The 15011-nt window shown below is 42.5% G+C and overlaps 1 protein-coding gene across 6 annotated transcripts in view; it reads right to left on the minus strand.

Annotated features, from left to right (window-relative positions):
* The window catches only part of Pld5 (phospholipase D family member 5), a 316954-nt gene that overhangs the window by 169640 nt on the left and 132303 nt on the right, over positions 1 to 15011 (minus strand). For 3 of the 6 annotated variants that reach the window (XM_052737721.1, XM_052737723.1, XM_052737722.1), the window contains exon 2: positions 9611 to 9747. In XM_052737721.1, coding sequence (XP_052593681.1) covers positions 9611 to 9747 — 137 coding nt within the window. Of the gene's footprint in view, positions 1 to 9603; positions 9748 to 15011 lie in introns of all 6 variants that reach the window. The other 3 variants (XM_052737725.1, XM_052737727.1, XM_052737726.1) reach the window with 1 other exon arrangement.

The following is a 15011-nucleotide window of genomic DNA, read 5'->3' on the forward strand; positions in this document are numbered from 1 at the left end:
TGTGTGTCTCCAACTTAACCTCTTTCTAGGTTTGTGAGCCCATGGGATCCCCCTGTTTCCTGTTGCTAGGATTACAGATAAACATTGTTGCACTGACTTTTATTTGGGTGTTGTGGATCCAAACTCAGCTTTGGTGTAATTATCAATGCCTAAACCTGAAGGAATTGCAGTAGGTACAAAGCAATCTAATCAATCTGTAATGTCACATTTCCAGGCTAGATTAACTCCACTTCAACTGAGTGTGTCTTAAGTTGCTAAATCATTCCTTGATTCAACCTTCACTTACCACAAAGCAAGAGCCAAACTCAATACTTATCTAAGATCATGTTGAGGAATAAAAAGGCATTGATGTGAATGAATGTTTTGGGAGTTCTGGAACGTTCAAGGCTCAATATTCCTGATGTGTTCAAACTGGGGAGGAAAGTTTCTGTCTTAGCCCTGCTTCTGTGGTTTGTTTTGTTTTGTCTAATAACAAACAAAATAAATAACAACATGAAGGATGACAGCCACACTCCAGACTCCTTCCATCCAGCAGCTCAGTTAACGCTGTGGGCGGAGTTCACAGTGTCTATTGTTCTGTTTGTTTGTTTGTTTTTCATCTTTTTCCCCTTCCCTCCTTCTTTTACTCATAGCTCCTCTCTCTCTTCCTGAGGAAGGTTCTTGCTCTGTAGCCCAGGCTGTTCTGGAATTCACAGTCCTCTGCCTTAACCTCCTGAGTGCTGGCATTACCAGCATGCATGAGACCACACCTACCTAGTCCAGATTTCTAACAGGATTTTTCACAGACCTCAAGAGACTTATTTTGCAAGACAAGACTCCTGTGCAGATGGAGATGAGTTAAACCGCTGGGAATGAAAACCCTAACTAACCCTGGTGTCTGTCAGTAGAAAGGGCACTCTGGCAGAGGTCAGCTCTAGATATCGTGGAAGCCCCCAAAAAGCAAGGTATTCTGAGCATACATCTTACAGTAACACTATCTCCTATGAGACTTGTGAGATGGAGATTGGCAGGGAGGCTGCATTCAGCCAGGGAGGTGATGCACAGACAGGCGCTGAGATCTGGTGTTCGGGGGATCAGGAAGTCATCTGGAGTAACCACAGCAGTGGGTGGACATTGGTAAAGATGGGGAACAACGAGAAATGGAGCTAATCAGCATGGTAGGATGTGCACAGAACACTGCATGTAGGAAAGCAGAGGGATTCCAGTGGAATTTCCAAGAAAATTAACTTAGTGGAGAAAAATAATCTAAACCAATTCCTCAAATAAATATTGGGCTTAAAAGATGCAGTGAAGGGCTGGTGAGACTGCTCAGCTGGTAAAGGCACTTGACACCAAGGCTGGCAACCTGAGTTTGAACCCTGGGACCCACATGGTGTGGGAAAAATTGACTCCTACAAGTTATCCTCTGACCTCCGTATGCATGCTTTTGACCTCTACAGGGATGCAAGACCTAACAACAGCCATGTTTTCTGTTCCCTCTGACTAAGTCTTGGCTCTCCTTGGCGCCCTATGAATGGCTGCACAGAGCTACGATCTTTGCTGTGTGATGCTGGCAACCATTCTTGGCATTAGTCATGACTATCAGGTATGACTCTACTTGGAAAGGTTCCGTGAACTTTTTGAGAAATGTACACTACATTCAAATAATCTTCTTGGAGAACCAACCCGGCAACAGGAAATGTCAGCATCATTAGACGTATATTAAGTTTCATTAAAATCAAAACTTTGAAATAATTAGCTTCTGCTGCTTCCCTGAGTGGTAATTATGGACCACAGGGAAGTGTCATGCTCACCCAGATTTCCTCTTTTAAAGCACTACATGTTAAAGATAAGGTATTATTTAAAAAATAATTTCAGATTTCTTTTTATCTGGGGGCTATATAAACATCATTTTCTGAGTATGACTACTAATAAATATATCTCATATTTAGGAAATATGAATTTGATTGGGCTCAATGGTGAAATAAAAATGTTAATATGTGCCATTATATATGAAAGTCAAGTTTAGAGCATTAAAATGTCTGCTCTGAAATGTGTTTAGAGGCTTCTCTTTGCCTTCATTTAGAATTAAGCTTTTATCTTCTGATTCTAATTATTGTTGAAAGTTATTTACTTAATGCCAGTTAGAAAAATTCATATTCTAAATTATTCAATTTGATTTTAGCAATTCCCCCACAAATTTCTTTTCTTTGAAAAAATATAGAAGTCCCTCTGTCTGTGACTGACCAAGACACAGTTCTGGGCAATTTCTCGTTGCTCCTGCTGGCTCTGTCTCTTAGGGATTAGTTCCTACCTACTGCCACCTGAGAAGTTTAGCTAGTGGTGTACAAACCCCATTTCTTCCTGACACCTCCTGTCCCTGGTCCCAGGTTAAGGAAGAAGGTTTTTTGTTGGGGAGGGACTTATCAGACGCACTGGCCACAACAGTCAAGTACAGGGCACTCCAGTCTCAGTACTTTGATCACTTAAGTCTTCCTGAGATCCACTGATCCTAATTGTAGACCTGTGTAAATGAGGTCAGGTGCAGTCACATTCTACAAGGGGCTTGTGGGTGGTTGAATAGGTATAGCCCCATAGATTCATGTGTTTGAATGCTTGGCTCATAGGGAGTGGCACTATTAAGAAGTAACCTTGCAGGAGTAGGTATAGCCTTGTTGGAGGAAGTGTGTCACTGTCGGGGTGGGCTTTGACGTCTCATATATGCTCAAGCCACACCCAGAATCTCAGCCTACTTCCGGTTGCCTATGGATCAAGATGTAGCAGCTCCTTCTCCAGCACCATGTCTGCCTGCATGCTGCCATGCTCTCCACCATGATGATAATGAACTAAACCTCTGAAACTGTAAGCCAGCCTCAATTAAATGTTTCCTTTATAAGAGTTGCCATGTTCATGGTGTCTCTTCACAGCAATAGCAACCCTAAGACAGAGCTGCTTTCTATATCACTGAACAGCCAAGGCACCTATCTGTCTGGAATTCATACGTCTTCCTTTGAAAAACTATATCAAAGATTATCCTCTTAGGGAAACAGGGGATGTTATCATTAAAAGGCAAACTTGTTGTCAAGCTATTTCTTTCTCAATCACTGCCATCAAGAAGCAGAAATCAGAACTTTGTGTGGTGATATGATAACTCGTTTTCATGACACTCTCTAGTTGTATCATCTACACTTCAGTCTTTGCTCTCACAACCCTCAGTTGTTACCCCACAGAAAATTCAATTATGGAGATATAAGGAACTGACCCAAGTCACACATATTACCCCAATGAACTTTACTGTCCCAGTAATTTGCGCTTGGATTACATGGAAATTCTCGCCTATTAAAAGCTCAGTGCTGTGCTATAAAGTACCATATAAGATGGAGGGGTTGATGGATGACAACAGGTGGGTTCTTGTTTTCAGGAATTTTTTTTTTAAATCCAGCCTGGTATGCAATGAAAGGATCAAAAGTGCCAATGGCACCAACAGAAGCCAAAGTTGCCACAAAATAATTGGTCATGTATATGTAGGAAGTAGGAAATATATGAATAATCCAACTGGGTTGCAATTCTGGACCAGGAGTCTTGAGATGACAAGAAGGTGGGTGTCCTTACAAGAGGAAAGTCTGAAAAGAGGAAGACAGCAGAGGGATGTAAGCTGCCTGGGTAATGCAACTAAACTCTATCCTTATACCTAAATAAAAGGTACTGGGGGGACCGTTTTTGAACAATTTGCATTTTATAGATCTACACAGGAAAATGTTGGGTGAGTACATGATTATCTCCTGTTAGTACAGTCACATGTCAGAAAAGTAACATGTGGGATAAAGAAATAATGCAAACCAGACAAAAAAGATCATGGCGAGAGACAGTAACAAAAGTGTCAGAGTTGGGACAGCTGACTGAGCAGCGTGAACAGACCCAAGATCCATCATGGGAGAGATGGGCTAAGAGCGGAACAAGATGAGTTACAGGGAGATATGTTGTTCAAATCTTAAATGGTCTTATAATAAAAAACTCAGAGCCAGATATCAGGGTGAAAGCTGGAAGATCAGAGAAGCAGAACAGCCAGCCACTAGCCCTTACCTCTACAAAATCCTCAGTCTAAAGAGAGTGACTTCCTGTATCCTCATGCCTTGTATACCTTTCTCTGCCCTGCCATAATACTTCCTGGGATTAAAGGCATGTGTACTTCCCAAGCAAAGCATGAGATCTCAAGTGCTGGATTAAAGGTGTGTGCCACCACTGCCTGACCTCTATGTCTAATCTAGTGGCTGGCTCTGTCAAGTTTATTAGGGTAAACAATATATCACCACAGAGAAATTTGGAAAAGAGCATGGGAAGAAAAGAACTTGGGCAGAGGCCATCAAAACACAGAGAAAAGAGTTGCTAGCTGCCAGGCTGTTTTCAACTTTCAAGAGGGAGCAGACAGACAAACACAGGCAGTTTAATTTCTAAGGAACAGATCTCAGCAAAGGTTGCACTGGGCACATGCACTGTTTCTGGCAACACTACCAGGAGTAAAGAAGCCTACAGAGAAACTGCACCTCTGTGAGATCACAGCTGTTGGATACAATGAGTGTCACCATAAAGTCTGAAAAGAGCCAGAGAAGGGATGAGGCATTGAGAGGAGCCTGAATAAGTACAGAAGGTGAGGCTGATGACAGCCTCTGGGAGCACCTACAGACCACAGCATTTCTTCCTGCTGGGCTGCATCAGTCTCAGGAACTCAGGGATGGATATATATTGGAACAGCCTGCTCATTTTTACTAGTGGCATCTGTGCCTGGAGTTTCAAAAAACAGCTAGAAAACATGGAGCTCAAACACTCTGAGGACAAGGATGGGAGGACCAGGGTAAAAATTAACATTGTGCTTCAAAGAGGCAAGCCACGCTTGGTGTAGTGATATTTTATTTGTGCTGAAATGTGGTGATATTTTATTTGTATGTTAATAAATAAAGTTGCCTGGAGATCAGAGGACATAGATAGCCAGCCATAAACAAAAATCAGGCGGTGGTAAGCACATGCCCTTAATCCGATCACATGGCAGGCAGAGTCTCTGTGTGTTCAAGGACACAACCAAACATGGTAACCCACACCTTTAATCCCAGTACCAACCATAGAGACCTGGAGGTCTGTACAGGCCGGCAGTGACAAGGAAGTGAGGTGGCTGGGTTAGGAGCCAATGAGTAGGCAGAACAGCAAGACAATAAAGGTGCAGGCTAGACAGGAAGAAGCAAGTTCTCTTGGGAAGCTACAGCAGCGTGGTGAGCTAAGGTTAGTTGATGGCTATCACTATTTCTCTGATCTCTAATGGCTTTCACCCCTATATTTAGCTCTGTGTTTCTTATTTAATAAGACTGTTTAGAAATTCGTCTATAACTTGGTGCTGGAGAAAGCACAGAGATGTGTACATTGTGGTCTAGTGGAATGCCACGGCAAATTAAAACAGAAGAGCCTAGCCAGTGTGGCAGCCCGTGTGCTTGGGAGGCACAGGCAGGAAAATCAGCAGGGCAAGGCCCACTGAGGTTACATAAAATCCTTTCTCAAAAAAATGAAACAAAACGAAACAACAAAAACAAAAACAAACAAGCAAAGGAACACTTAAAAGGGACAGATACGTATAGGGGAAGCTTATGGAATGAAGACTGAATATACAAAAGTATAACATCCATGCCATAGTGAGAACGCAACTCAACTCTGGCCATAACTTATAGCGACTTTCCCAGGAAACCAACTCCCTGGGCCACCAGGCCAGGCCCGCAGGAAGTGAGACTGCTATCTCCAGCGACGGTGCAGGCATCTAAACAACAATTTAGATGACACTGGCCCCAAGTGGCCAGGAATTAGTGACATGTTTACCATCCCAACTCTGGGAAGTTTCTGAGTCCACGCTGCCACTGAGTAGCATGTGACCTGCTGCTCATAAACCCCATTTAAGTGTTTGGTGGCAGGGCCTCTTGAAAGAGCCATGTGGTTTTCTGGCACAGCTATATCTGAATGGAATGGCAGAAGTCATAAAGCCAGCACAGCTGCTTGACAAAGATCCAGCAAAGCTGAGCCACATGATGGCTGCCATGCCACCTTTGGTTTTTATCTCCACCTCTTGCATACTTTGGGCACTTTTAATATTTGTACATTTGAGGATATTGGATTAATGGAAAATTCCTTATGAATCATTTATGCATTCTCCCAGGAATGCTGCTTTTAAGCTTATCCAGGAAAGTCCTGAACATAATATCCTCCCCCCCACACACACTTTGAGGGAGCTATCCTTATCTACTTGAAGGTCTTCCTTATGCCTTGGAGGTTGTGACACATAAAGAAGAAGCCAGAGGTCTCTTCATGAGGCTATGAGACATTCTTGAAACATCTGTCCCTGTACTTACACTAGAACAAGATATTCAAAACAAAGTAAATTCAAAAAGGTCAACAAGATTCAGTGGGCTAGAGGAATTGTCCACAGTTCAGATTACAAGCCTCTTCCCACTGTACACTCAGACAATTATGTGACATACAACTCTGACCTACACAAAGACATATTGATGAACAAAGTGTGGAGTGGAAACATGATAAAAGTATGAGATGTTAGGACCTCCCTCTCTTAGAAGTTAGCTCATGTAGAGCCACTATAATGTTATATGACCAAGGAACAACAGAATGCCAGGATTAGACATATAGACAAATTCTATAAGGATATAAATGTGAACATTGATTGTATTATGCCAGAATTTGAATAATAACTGCATCAGCTTTAGCCTGAGGATTTTTTCTGGGCACTCTGACCACTAAGAGTTAATAATACACTGCTTGGGACATGGCAAAATGCCCAGGGTGGTTGAAGATTTTGTTTTGGTCTAATGTCCTGGAAGCAACCAAAACACCAGCCTGAGCACAGGCTGTCATATGCCTCTAGTTTCTCAAAAATTGGGTCATGGGGTTAATGAGTAAGAATGATAACTCTGTTCATTAATGATGTCAAAACTTGAGGGAAAATGATTGGAAATGATAACTCTGTTCTGTCACAGTTTATTAATGATGACTAAAAGATGAGCAAAAGGAAATGAAACACATGTCCAAAAACAAAAATGATATGATCTATGTTTTGGAACATCATGAATGTATCCCTGCTAACTAAATTCTGTATAAATAAAGAAACACTCTGACTGCTAGTCAGTCAAGCTGCAAGATTCTCTCGACCACCATGGCCTGGCTTACTTCTTTCCCCATGACTCCTTACACCCTCTGCAGGACCCATCCAGCCGGGGATGGCTCCCGGCAGTTTTCACCATTAGCACTGAGTCAGAAACCTGTCTCTTAAAGGAGCCCTGCCTCTGCTTACTGCTAGCAAACAGAGCCAACCCAAGAAAAAGCAGTTACCAAGAAGTCAAGTTTTTGTGTGCTTAGAACCCTTTTTAAAGCTTTTTCAGGATTTATGTAGAAATGCTGGCTGGACCTTTGGGTGCCATATGTAACCAGAAGTTTCCTTTCCCAACCACCCAGGTCCCAAATAACTGATTCAGAGACTGAATATGAATTATAGATGCTCAGCCAATAGCTCAGGCTTGTTACTAGCTAACTTTTACACTTAAATTAAGCCATATTTCTATTTATGCTTTGCCACGTGGCTCATGGCTTGTTACCTCATTTTCTACATGTCCTGCTTGCCCAACAGCTGACTGGTGTCTCCCCTACTCTCCTGACTCTGCCCTTCTTCTTCCCATCATTCTGTCTGCTTCAGGCTGTCTTGCCCAATCTCTTCTTGCCCTGCTATCAACCAATTAGGATTTTTTTTTTGTTATTAACAATGAGCATAATCCACAGCTAATAACTCCCAGTTTTCCTGATTTTACCCCTACTTCAGACCCAGGGCCAACCAGAGAGAGCAAAACATACTTCCTCTAAACAGTCACAAATTACACTGGCCACCTTATTCTGCCCCACATGGGCAACCTCCCCTTTGAGAGGCTATAGCCGCCTTCCTCTCATTTCTATGCCCACTTCAGAATCTCTGGGAAGCACAGTGGTAGTGTTGACTCCCTTGTTACAGTAAGCTTTTGCTACAATAAGCTCTGAATGTACCCTGTGTTCCCATGAGGTGGGTATTCATATATTTCCACAGAACCAAAGACTAAAATCAGGCTAAAATAATGATCTCAGTTCAACTGTTCTCCTATTAGCCCAATAAAGAAATGTACTTATGACACACATTTCTAATATTGAGGATAGAAATCCAAATGGGTGGCTATTTCTTGTGTCCTTTGCCCTATATATAATACTAGTTGCCTGGTAACTAGATTGCAATATATCAAAGGTGGGGAGGAAAAGTCCATTGCTTTTAAGAACATTTCTTAACGCTAGAACATTCAACTTCCAGGCAAAATATCCAGGGTAAAATGTGTGTACCCATTACCATGCTGCTGTCCACATGACCTCTTTTTAGCAGATGTCACTGTAAAGCTGAACTGAGGTCACCAAATTCTGATAGCAATTATGAAGTAGGGCTGAGCACGAGTTTAAATTGTAGCTTACATCAGCTTGAGCATTCATGCTTTCCAGCTTGACATCGACAACAACTTCTTCTTGGGATGTTTCTACTTCAATCCCCGACCTCAAAATTTTAAAAAGTAGGATGGTTCAGTGGGTAAAAGTGTTTGCTGCAGAGCCTCATGACCTGAGTTCAGTCACTGGAAGGAGAGAATCAACTCTGGTGGGTTGTTCTCTGACCTCCACTTGAAATGTCTGGGACATGTGCCCACATATTTACAAATGCGCGCATGCACGCACACACGTACATGTACACAATACACACACACATACCTGCATACATATATACATATAAAATGTAAACAGTCACAGTTCAGGGAAGGGTAGAAAAGGAGACTTCTTGTGCTGATAGCTCCACAGGTAAGGAAGAATCCCAGGGAGATGCTATACAACATAATTGATGTCACACAATATAATCATGTATATATATATACACAAGAATGGAGACATGCTCTGAGAAACACATTCTTAGTTGATTCCATCACCACGTGAACAGCACAGTGTATTTGCCTATCTGCCAGTAGGCAAAGAATCTTATGGGCCCCCTGACATATATGAATTACTGACATTTCAAGATATGCCCTGTGATAGCAAGTGGTTAGTAAAGCTGTTGTAACATTTAGATTAAAATGAATAAGCAAACAAAACAACTGTGTGCTAAGCCAAGGCCAACTTGGGGAACTCCTATTCTTACCTGATATAATATATCCTGAGATGCATGTGTTAACTTCTGCATAAACAACTAGATCATGTTCTCTGTCCATTCGGGCACTTGCATTTGCCAGGCTTTATCAGAGAGTGGATCAAAATGTCCTACACAGAAGTCTCCAGAAATGCAGGCTGTCAAATATTTTATTTGGTCAATTGCCTCTCTGTATAGACTAGGGCCAGGTTGTCAAGCGAATGAAATCATTAATCTTTCTTAGTGCCTGACCTAGTAAACACAAGCATCTCTGAGGAGAGTGAGGCCTCAGCTAAGTCTTGCTGAAAACAGGTGCAAGGAGACATTTCTCTCCTCCGTGTCCAGGTCCCTCCCTGACTTTCTCACCCATTCCCTAAAAGAGAATTTTTGGTTGTTACCTCTTACCGACATTTATTTTGGCAATTTTTCTCTGAGAGTCCATCTTCATCTTCTCCCATGATGTCCACAGCCGAGAATATCAGCGCGACCAGAACCGCAAAGCAGCAGACCAGAGCGAAGATCACAATGCACTTCTGCTGGGACTGGAAAGTGAGAGGGGAAGAACCATCAGGAGCTGAGGGCATGAAGACACACGAGCCCTGAGACTTTTCAAAACACCACCAGGCGTCCTTTGGGAATCCTTGATACATAGTAGCTAGAAAGAGGTCACTCTCCGGGAGCAAACACCGGAGATTTTAATGTTTATTTCACAACACAGCCTTCAACCTCTAGTAGATTATGTTATTTATGGCATGCTAAACATCTCACAGTGATACCCAGACTTCAGAACCAGCCTGTCCTCTTTTCCAGCCCCAATACAGGCTACAAATGATGTACAAATGATGGCGATGGCTACAAGCTCTGGAAGCAGAGATGCCAGCGTGGCGGGCTATGCAACGGACATACTTCCTCACTCGCTGCCATGAATAACATTCACACATTTGATTTTCAATTAGAAGCTGAAGGTCCTGACTGTCCGAGCCACTAGTTGTCCCCATCTTCAAGTCCAAGCAATGTAATTGCAGGTGCCCCCGTTTCCATGGCTAAGGGTAGTAGTAGAAGGCGGCAACTGGGTGAGAGCTGTGAGCACAAGGAAGAATGTTTATTGCCTGCTTTCCCTATGCGGGGGTCTGAATGGTTGTGCCCAACTCCGAAGTTCATGTTAAAATGTCACCCCACCCTTCCCCCACCCCACCCCCACCCCACCCCACTTCAACCCCACCCCAATGATGGCTTTTGGGGCCAGGGTCTTTTTTAAGACAATTAGGTTGTGAGAGCAGAGCCATCTTAATTGGAGAGATGACCTTAAAAGTCCTAGAGAGAATCTTTTCCTCTGTACCAATCTCGGAGGCAGGACGCAGCAAGAAGGCTCGGCCAGGAATGGTGGGTAGCCTTTGTCTTTGTTTCATCTTTCCTGCTTGTAAAATGGGGATAACAAAAACAGCTGCTTTTGAAGGTTGCAATGAAGAATCCAAGTAAGTGAAAAGAAATGTTTTATGTCGGCCATCTGGGTCATAACTAGGTGATGCGCTCAGTAAACATGGGTCACGGTTGAGACCCTCCTCCGTGAGCTGCCCCAAATATTTTAGGGAAACAAGGTGAACGTATGAATAAACCAAGAGCATCAGAATGTTGGTTTTGGTTTATTCATATATTGACTATGGAAAGGGACAGAGAAAGAATGAAAAACAGTACAAGACAGGACACTGGGTTATTTTTCTTCTCCCTGTTTCTCTTTTTAGACAGGGTCATCTTACTATGTAGCTCTGACTGTCCCGGAAGTCACCACATAGACCAGGCTAGCTTCAAACTCACAGAGATCCACCTGCCTCTGGTTCCCAAGTGCTGGGATTAAAGAAATGTACTACCATACCCTGCCTTTTCTCATTTCTCTTTTCATGGTTCTGGGGATTGAAGCCAGGACCTTGCACACACTAGGCGGGTGACCAGCCACTGAGTAACATCCCCAGTTCTTTTTTGTATTTTTAATTTTAAAACAGGGTTTCATTCAAAGCTGCCTTGAATTCTCTCTATAGCACAGGCAGGCCTTGAACTTGTCACCCTCCTGCCTCAGCCTCTGAAATAGCTAGGGTTATAGGTCTGAGTCATCAGGCCAGGTTATAATTTTTGAGAAATTATTCTGGTCCAGTTTCAGAACTTAAAATCTTAAATGGACATTTCTAAACTTCAACATGTATTAAAATTATCTGAAGGGCTTATCATAGGAGATACACCTGAGCCCCCTTGCAGTTTCTGATTCAGCTGGTCCAGGGTGGAACCTCAAGGATGTGCATTTGTGGTAAGTTCCCAGGAGATGCTGATGCTGTTGGTCCCACAGGCTGCACTGGATGCTGTGCAGGAAGGGATGTGCTCCAGGAGTGCCGTTGGTACCCAAGTCACGGACAGTAAGGACTGGACACAATGGTTTTGGCTAGACACACAGCTATGTTGAGTTTTATTTATAAACTAGGCACAGTAAGAGATCAATAACAACAGCTAGAAACGTGACTACTCCGGAACTCTGGGTCCATTATTAAGAAAATAAAGGTTATTGGTGGCAGCTGTTTTTTGTTCCTAGGACAGGGACTCACTTTGTTACCCAGTCTGGCCTCAAATTCATGATCCTTCTGCCTCAACTTCTCAAGTGCTTAGATTATAGAAGTGTGCAACAATGTCTGATGCTCATTCTCTCTGTCTCTTTCTCCTTTCCTTCACCCGTTCTCTCTTCTTCCCTCCGTCCTTCTCTCTCTCTCTCTCTCTCTCTCTCTCTCTCTCTCTCTCTCTCTCTCTCTCTCTCTCTCTCACACACACACACACACACACACACACACACACACACAATATTTCACTATGACATTTCATAACTACATCCATATGATGTACTTTCATCAATCATATTCACCATGTCTCTACTCTTTTTCTTTTTTAGTATTTGTTGTTTTTTCATAATTATTTTTATTGATGAAAATTTTCATTTATTTTTACATCCTGACCACAGCTTCCCCTGCCCCCTCCTCTTATTTTCTCCCCACAGATCCCCTTTGCCCCCTTCCCAACCCACCCCTCCTCCACCTCTGTTACTCCCCACTCCTCTTTCCTTTTCCTTCCATATCCCTTATAGTCCTGCTTATACTTTCATGGACTTTTTTTCTCCTTAGATTCCATATCCAGAAGAAAAACATGCAATGTTTGTCTTCGTAAAACTGGCTTGTCTCACTTAACATGATAATCTTAAGTTCTATCTATTTCCCTGAAAACACAATGTTGTCTTTCTACTGTGAATACTGCAGCAACAAGCATGGGCTTTCAGGAATCTCTGTAGTGAGCTCCATGACTAGGTATACAGAAACAGTGCAGCTGGACCCTAAGTTTTTGAGGACCCTCCACACATACAGTTACTAGATGGGTTCCCAACAGTGTCATATATAAAGGTCCCCCTTTTCCTCAGCATCCCGACTACAGCTCCCCAATCCTTGATGATACTCATTGTAACTGGGGTAAGATTGAATCTCAATTTTGTTTTTAAAAATATTTACTTTTTTATTATTTTTAAATATGTGTAGGTGTTTGTGCTTATGTATGGGCATGTGCACTCAAGTACACGTGCCCAGGAGGCCGAAGGTATCAGATCTCCTGAAGCTATAGTTACACAATTGTGAGCCACCTGATGTGGGTTCTGAGACCTGAGCTCGGGTTCTCTGGAAGAGCAGCTAGTGTTCTTAACCACTGAACCATCTCCCCACACCTCAATTTCGTTTTGATTTGCACTTTCTGGATGACTAACAGCATTGAACATTTTCCATGTGTTTATTGGCTACTTGTATGGTTAGATTTTGTACGTGCATGTTTGTGGATGTGCTTAAGCATGTGGCAGCCAAAGGACAACCTTGCGACCTTGGGTGTCATCCCTCAGGAACTGTCTATCTTTTTTATTTTTTTTAAACAAGGTCCCTCATTGTCCTGGGATTCATTAAATACACTAGGCCAGCAAGCTCCAGGGATCTATCTGCTTGTCTCTGCCTCCTCAGCACTGGGATTACAAGTGTGCACCTTTACACCCAGCTTTTAAAATGTGGGTTCTAGGGATCCAACTCAGATTCTGCAAGCATTCTACTGACCGAGGTGGCTCCCCATTCCTGTACTTCTACTTCTGGAAACTGTGTGTTCAGCTCACTTGCCTATTCATGAACTTGAATATTTTGATTTGAGTTGTTTAACTTTTTGAGTTCCTTACATATTCTGTCAATTAATCCTGTGTCTGAATAGCGGGCAGGTCTATTCCAGAGGTCATTTCTGATGCTTTGCCAAAATTTTCTAACGTAATGTGAGTCCATATGTCAATTCTTGCAATTATTTCCTGAATGATTGGAGTCCTACTCATAAAGTCATTCTGTGTTTATACTTTGAGCTGTTTCCCCTACTTTTTTTGCTTTAAGACTTTCAAATTTTTAGGGCTTCCATTCAGGTCTTTGATCACCTTTGAATTAATTTTTGTGCAAGATGACAAATAGAAATATGGATTCAATCTTCTGTACGAGGCTTTCCAGTTTTTCCAGTGCCACTCATTAAAGAGGCTGTTTTTTTTTTTTTTAATCTATCACGTGTTTCTTGGCATGTACAATAAGCATTGCTTGAATGTAGAGACCACAGTACCTCAATGGCTGATCTGAAAACTGAGACAGCAACTAAGCAATGGGGAGGTAGCACACACAGTGTGGACACACTAGTTAATTACTAAGCAATGGGGTGGTAGCACACACAGTGTGGACACACTAGTTAATAACTAAGCAATGGGGAGGCAGCACACACAGTGTGGACACACTGGTTAATAACTAGGCAATGGGGAGGTAGCACACACAGTGCGGACACACTAGTTAATAACTAAGCAATGGGGAGGCAGCACACACAGTGTGGACACACTGGTTAATAACTAGGCAATGGGGAGGTAGCACACACAGTGTGGACACACTAGTTAATAACTAAGCAATGGGGAGGCAGCACACAGTGTGGACACAATAGTTAATAACTAAGCAATGGGGAGGCAGCACACACAGTGTGGACACACTGGTTAATAACTAGGCAATGGGGAGGCAGCACACACAGAGGACAAAGGCATGATTCATGTCTCATGTTGAACAAACAGGACAGTGTGAGAGTTCCTCACAGCAGTCTAAATAGCATGATGATTAGAACTAGAAAACCATTTCTGGAAGTTTACTTTTTTCTGATCACAGATGACTAAAGGTCATTGAAACTGCAAAGGTGAAATGATGAGTAAATGCGGGGGGGGGGCACTGTGTCATCATTCCCACTAAGTATTACTGAATACACGTTTGCCCTTGAACTTAGCTGTCTTCAGTAGTTCATTTATCTTCCTGCCTTCCTTCCTTCCTTCCTTCCTTCCTTCCTTTCTTTCTTTCTTTTTTGAAACAGGATCTCATATAGCCCAGGCTGGCCTTAAACTCACTTTATAACTGAAGATGACCTTGAACTCTGCACACCCTGCCTCTACCTTCCAGCTGCTGGGATTATAGACATGCACACACCTAGCTAGTGACTATTTTCAAACCCCCAAAAGGATCACAGTAAATACACCCTAATGATTTAAATATTCATCTTACGTTTTATTCCTTTGAGGAGATTTAAACCATATTTTAAAAAGAATTTTGTCCCCCCTTTGAAAATTTCATGGTAATATGAGTTGCTTGTATAGTCAGGAAATGTTTGCTGTTAAGTTTTTTCTTTTAATAAAACATAATGACATAATATAGAAAAGTCTTCACAGTGCCACTCAGTGATGATTACC

Source organism: Peromyscus californicus, unplaced genomic scaffold (assembly GCF_007827085.1).
Source record: "Peromyscus californicus insignis strain IS unplaced genomic scaffold, ASM782708v3 Scaffold_14__1_contigs__length_90479793_seg_2, whole genome shotgun sequence".
NCBI lineage: Eukaryota > Metazoa > Chordata > Mammalia > Rodentia > Cricetidae > Peromyscus > Peromyscus californicus.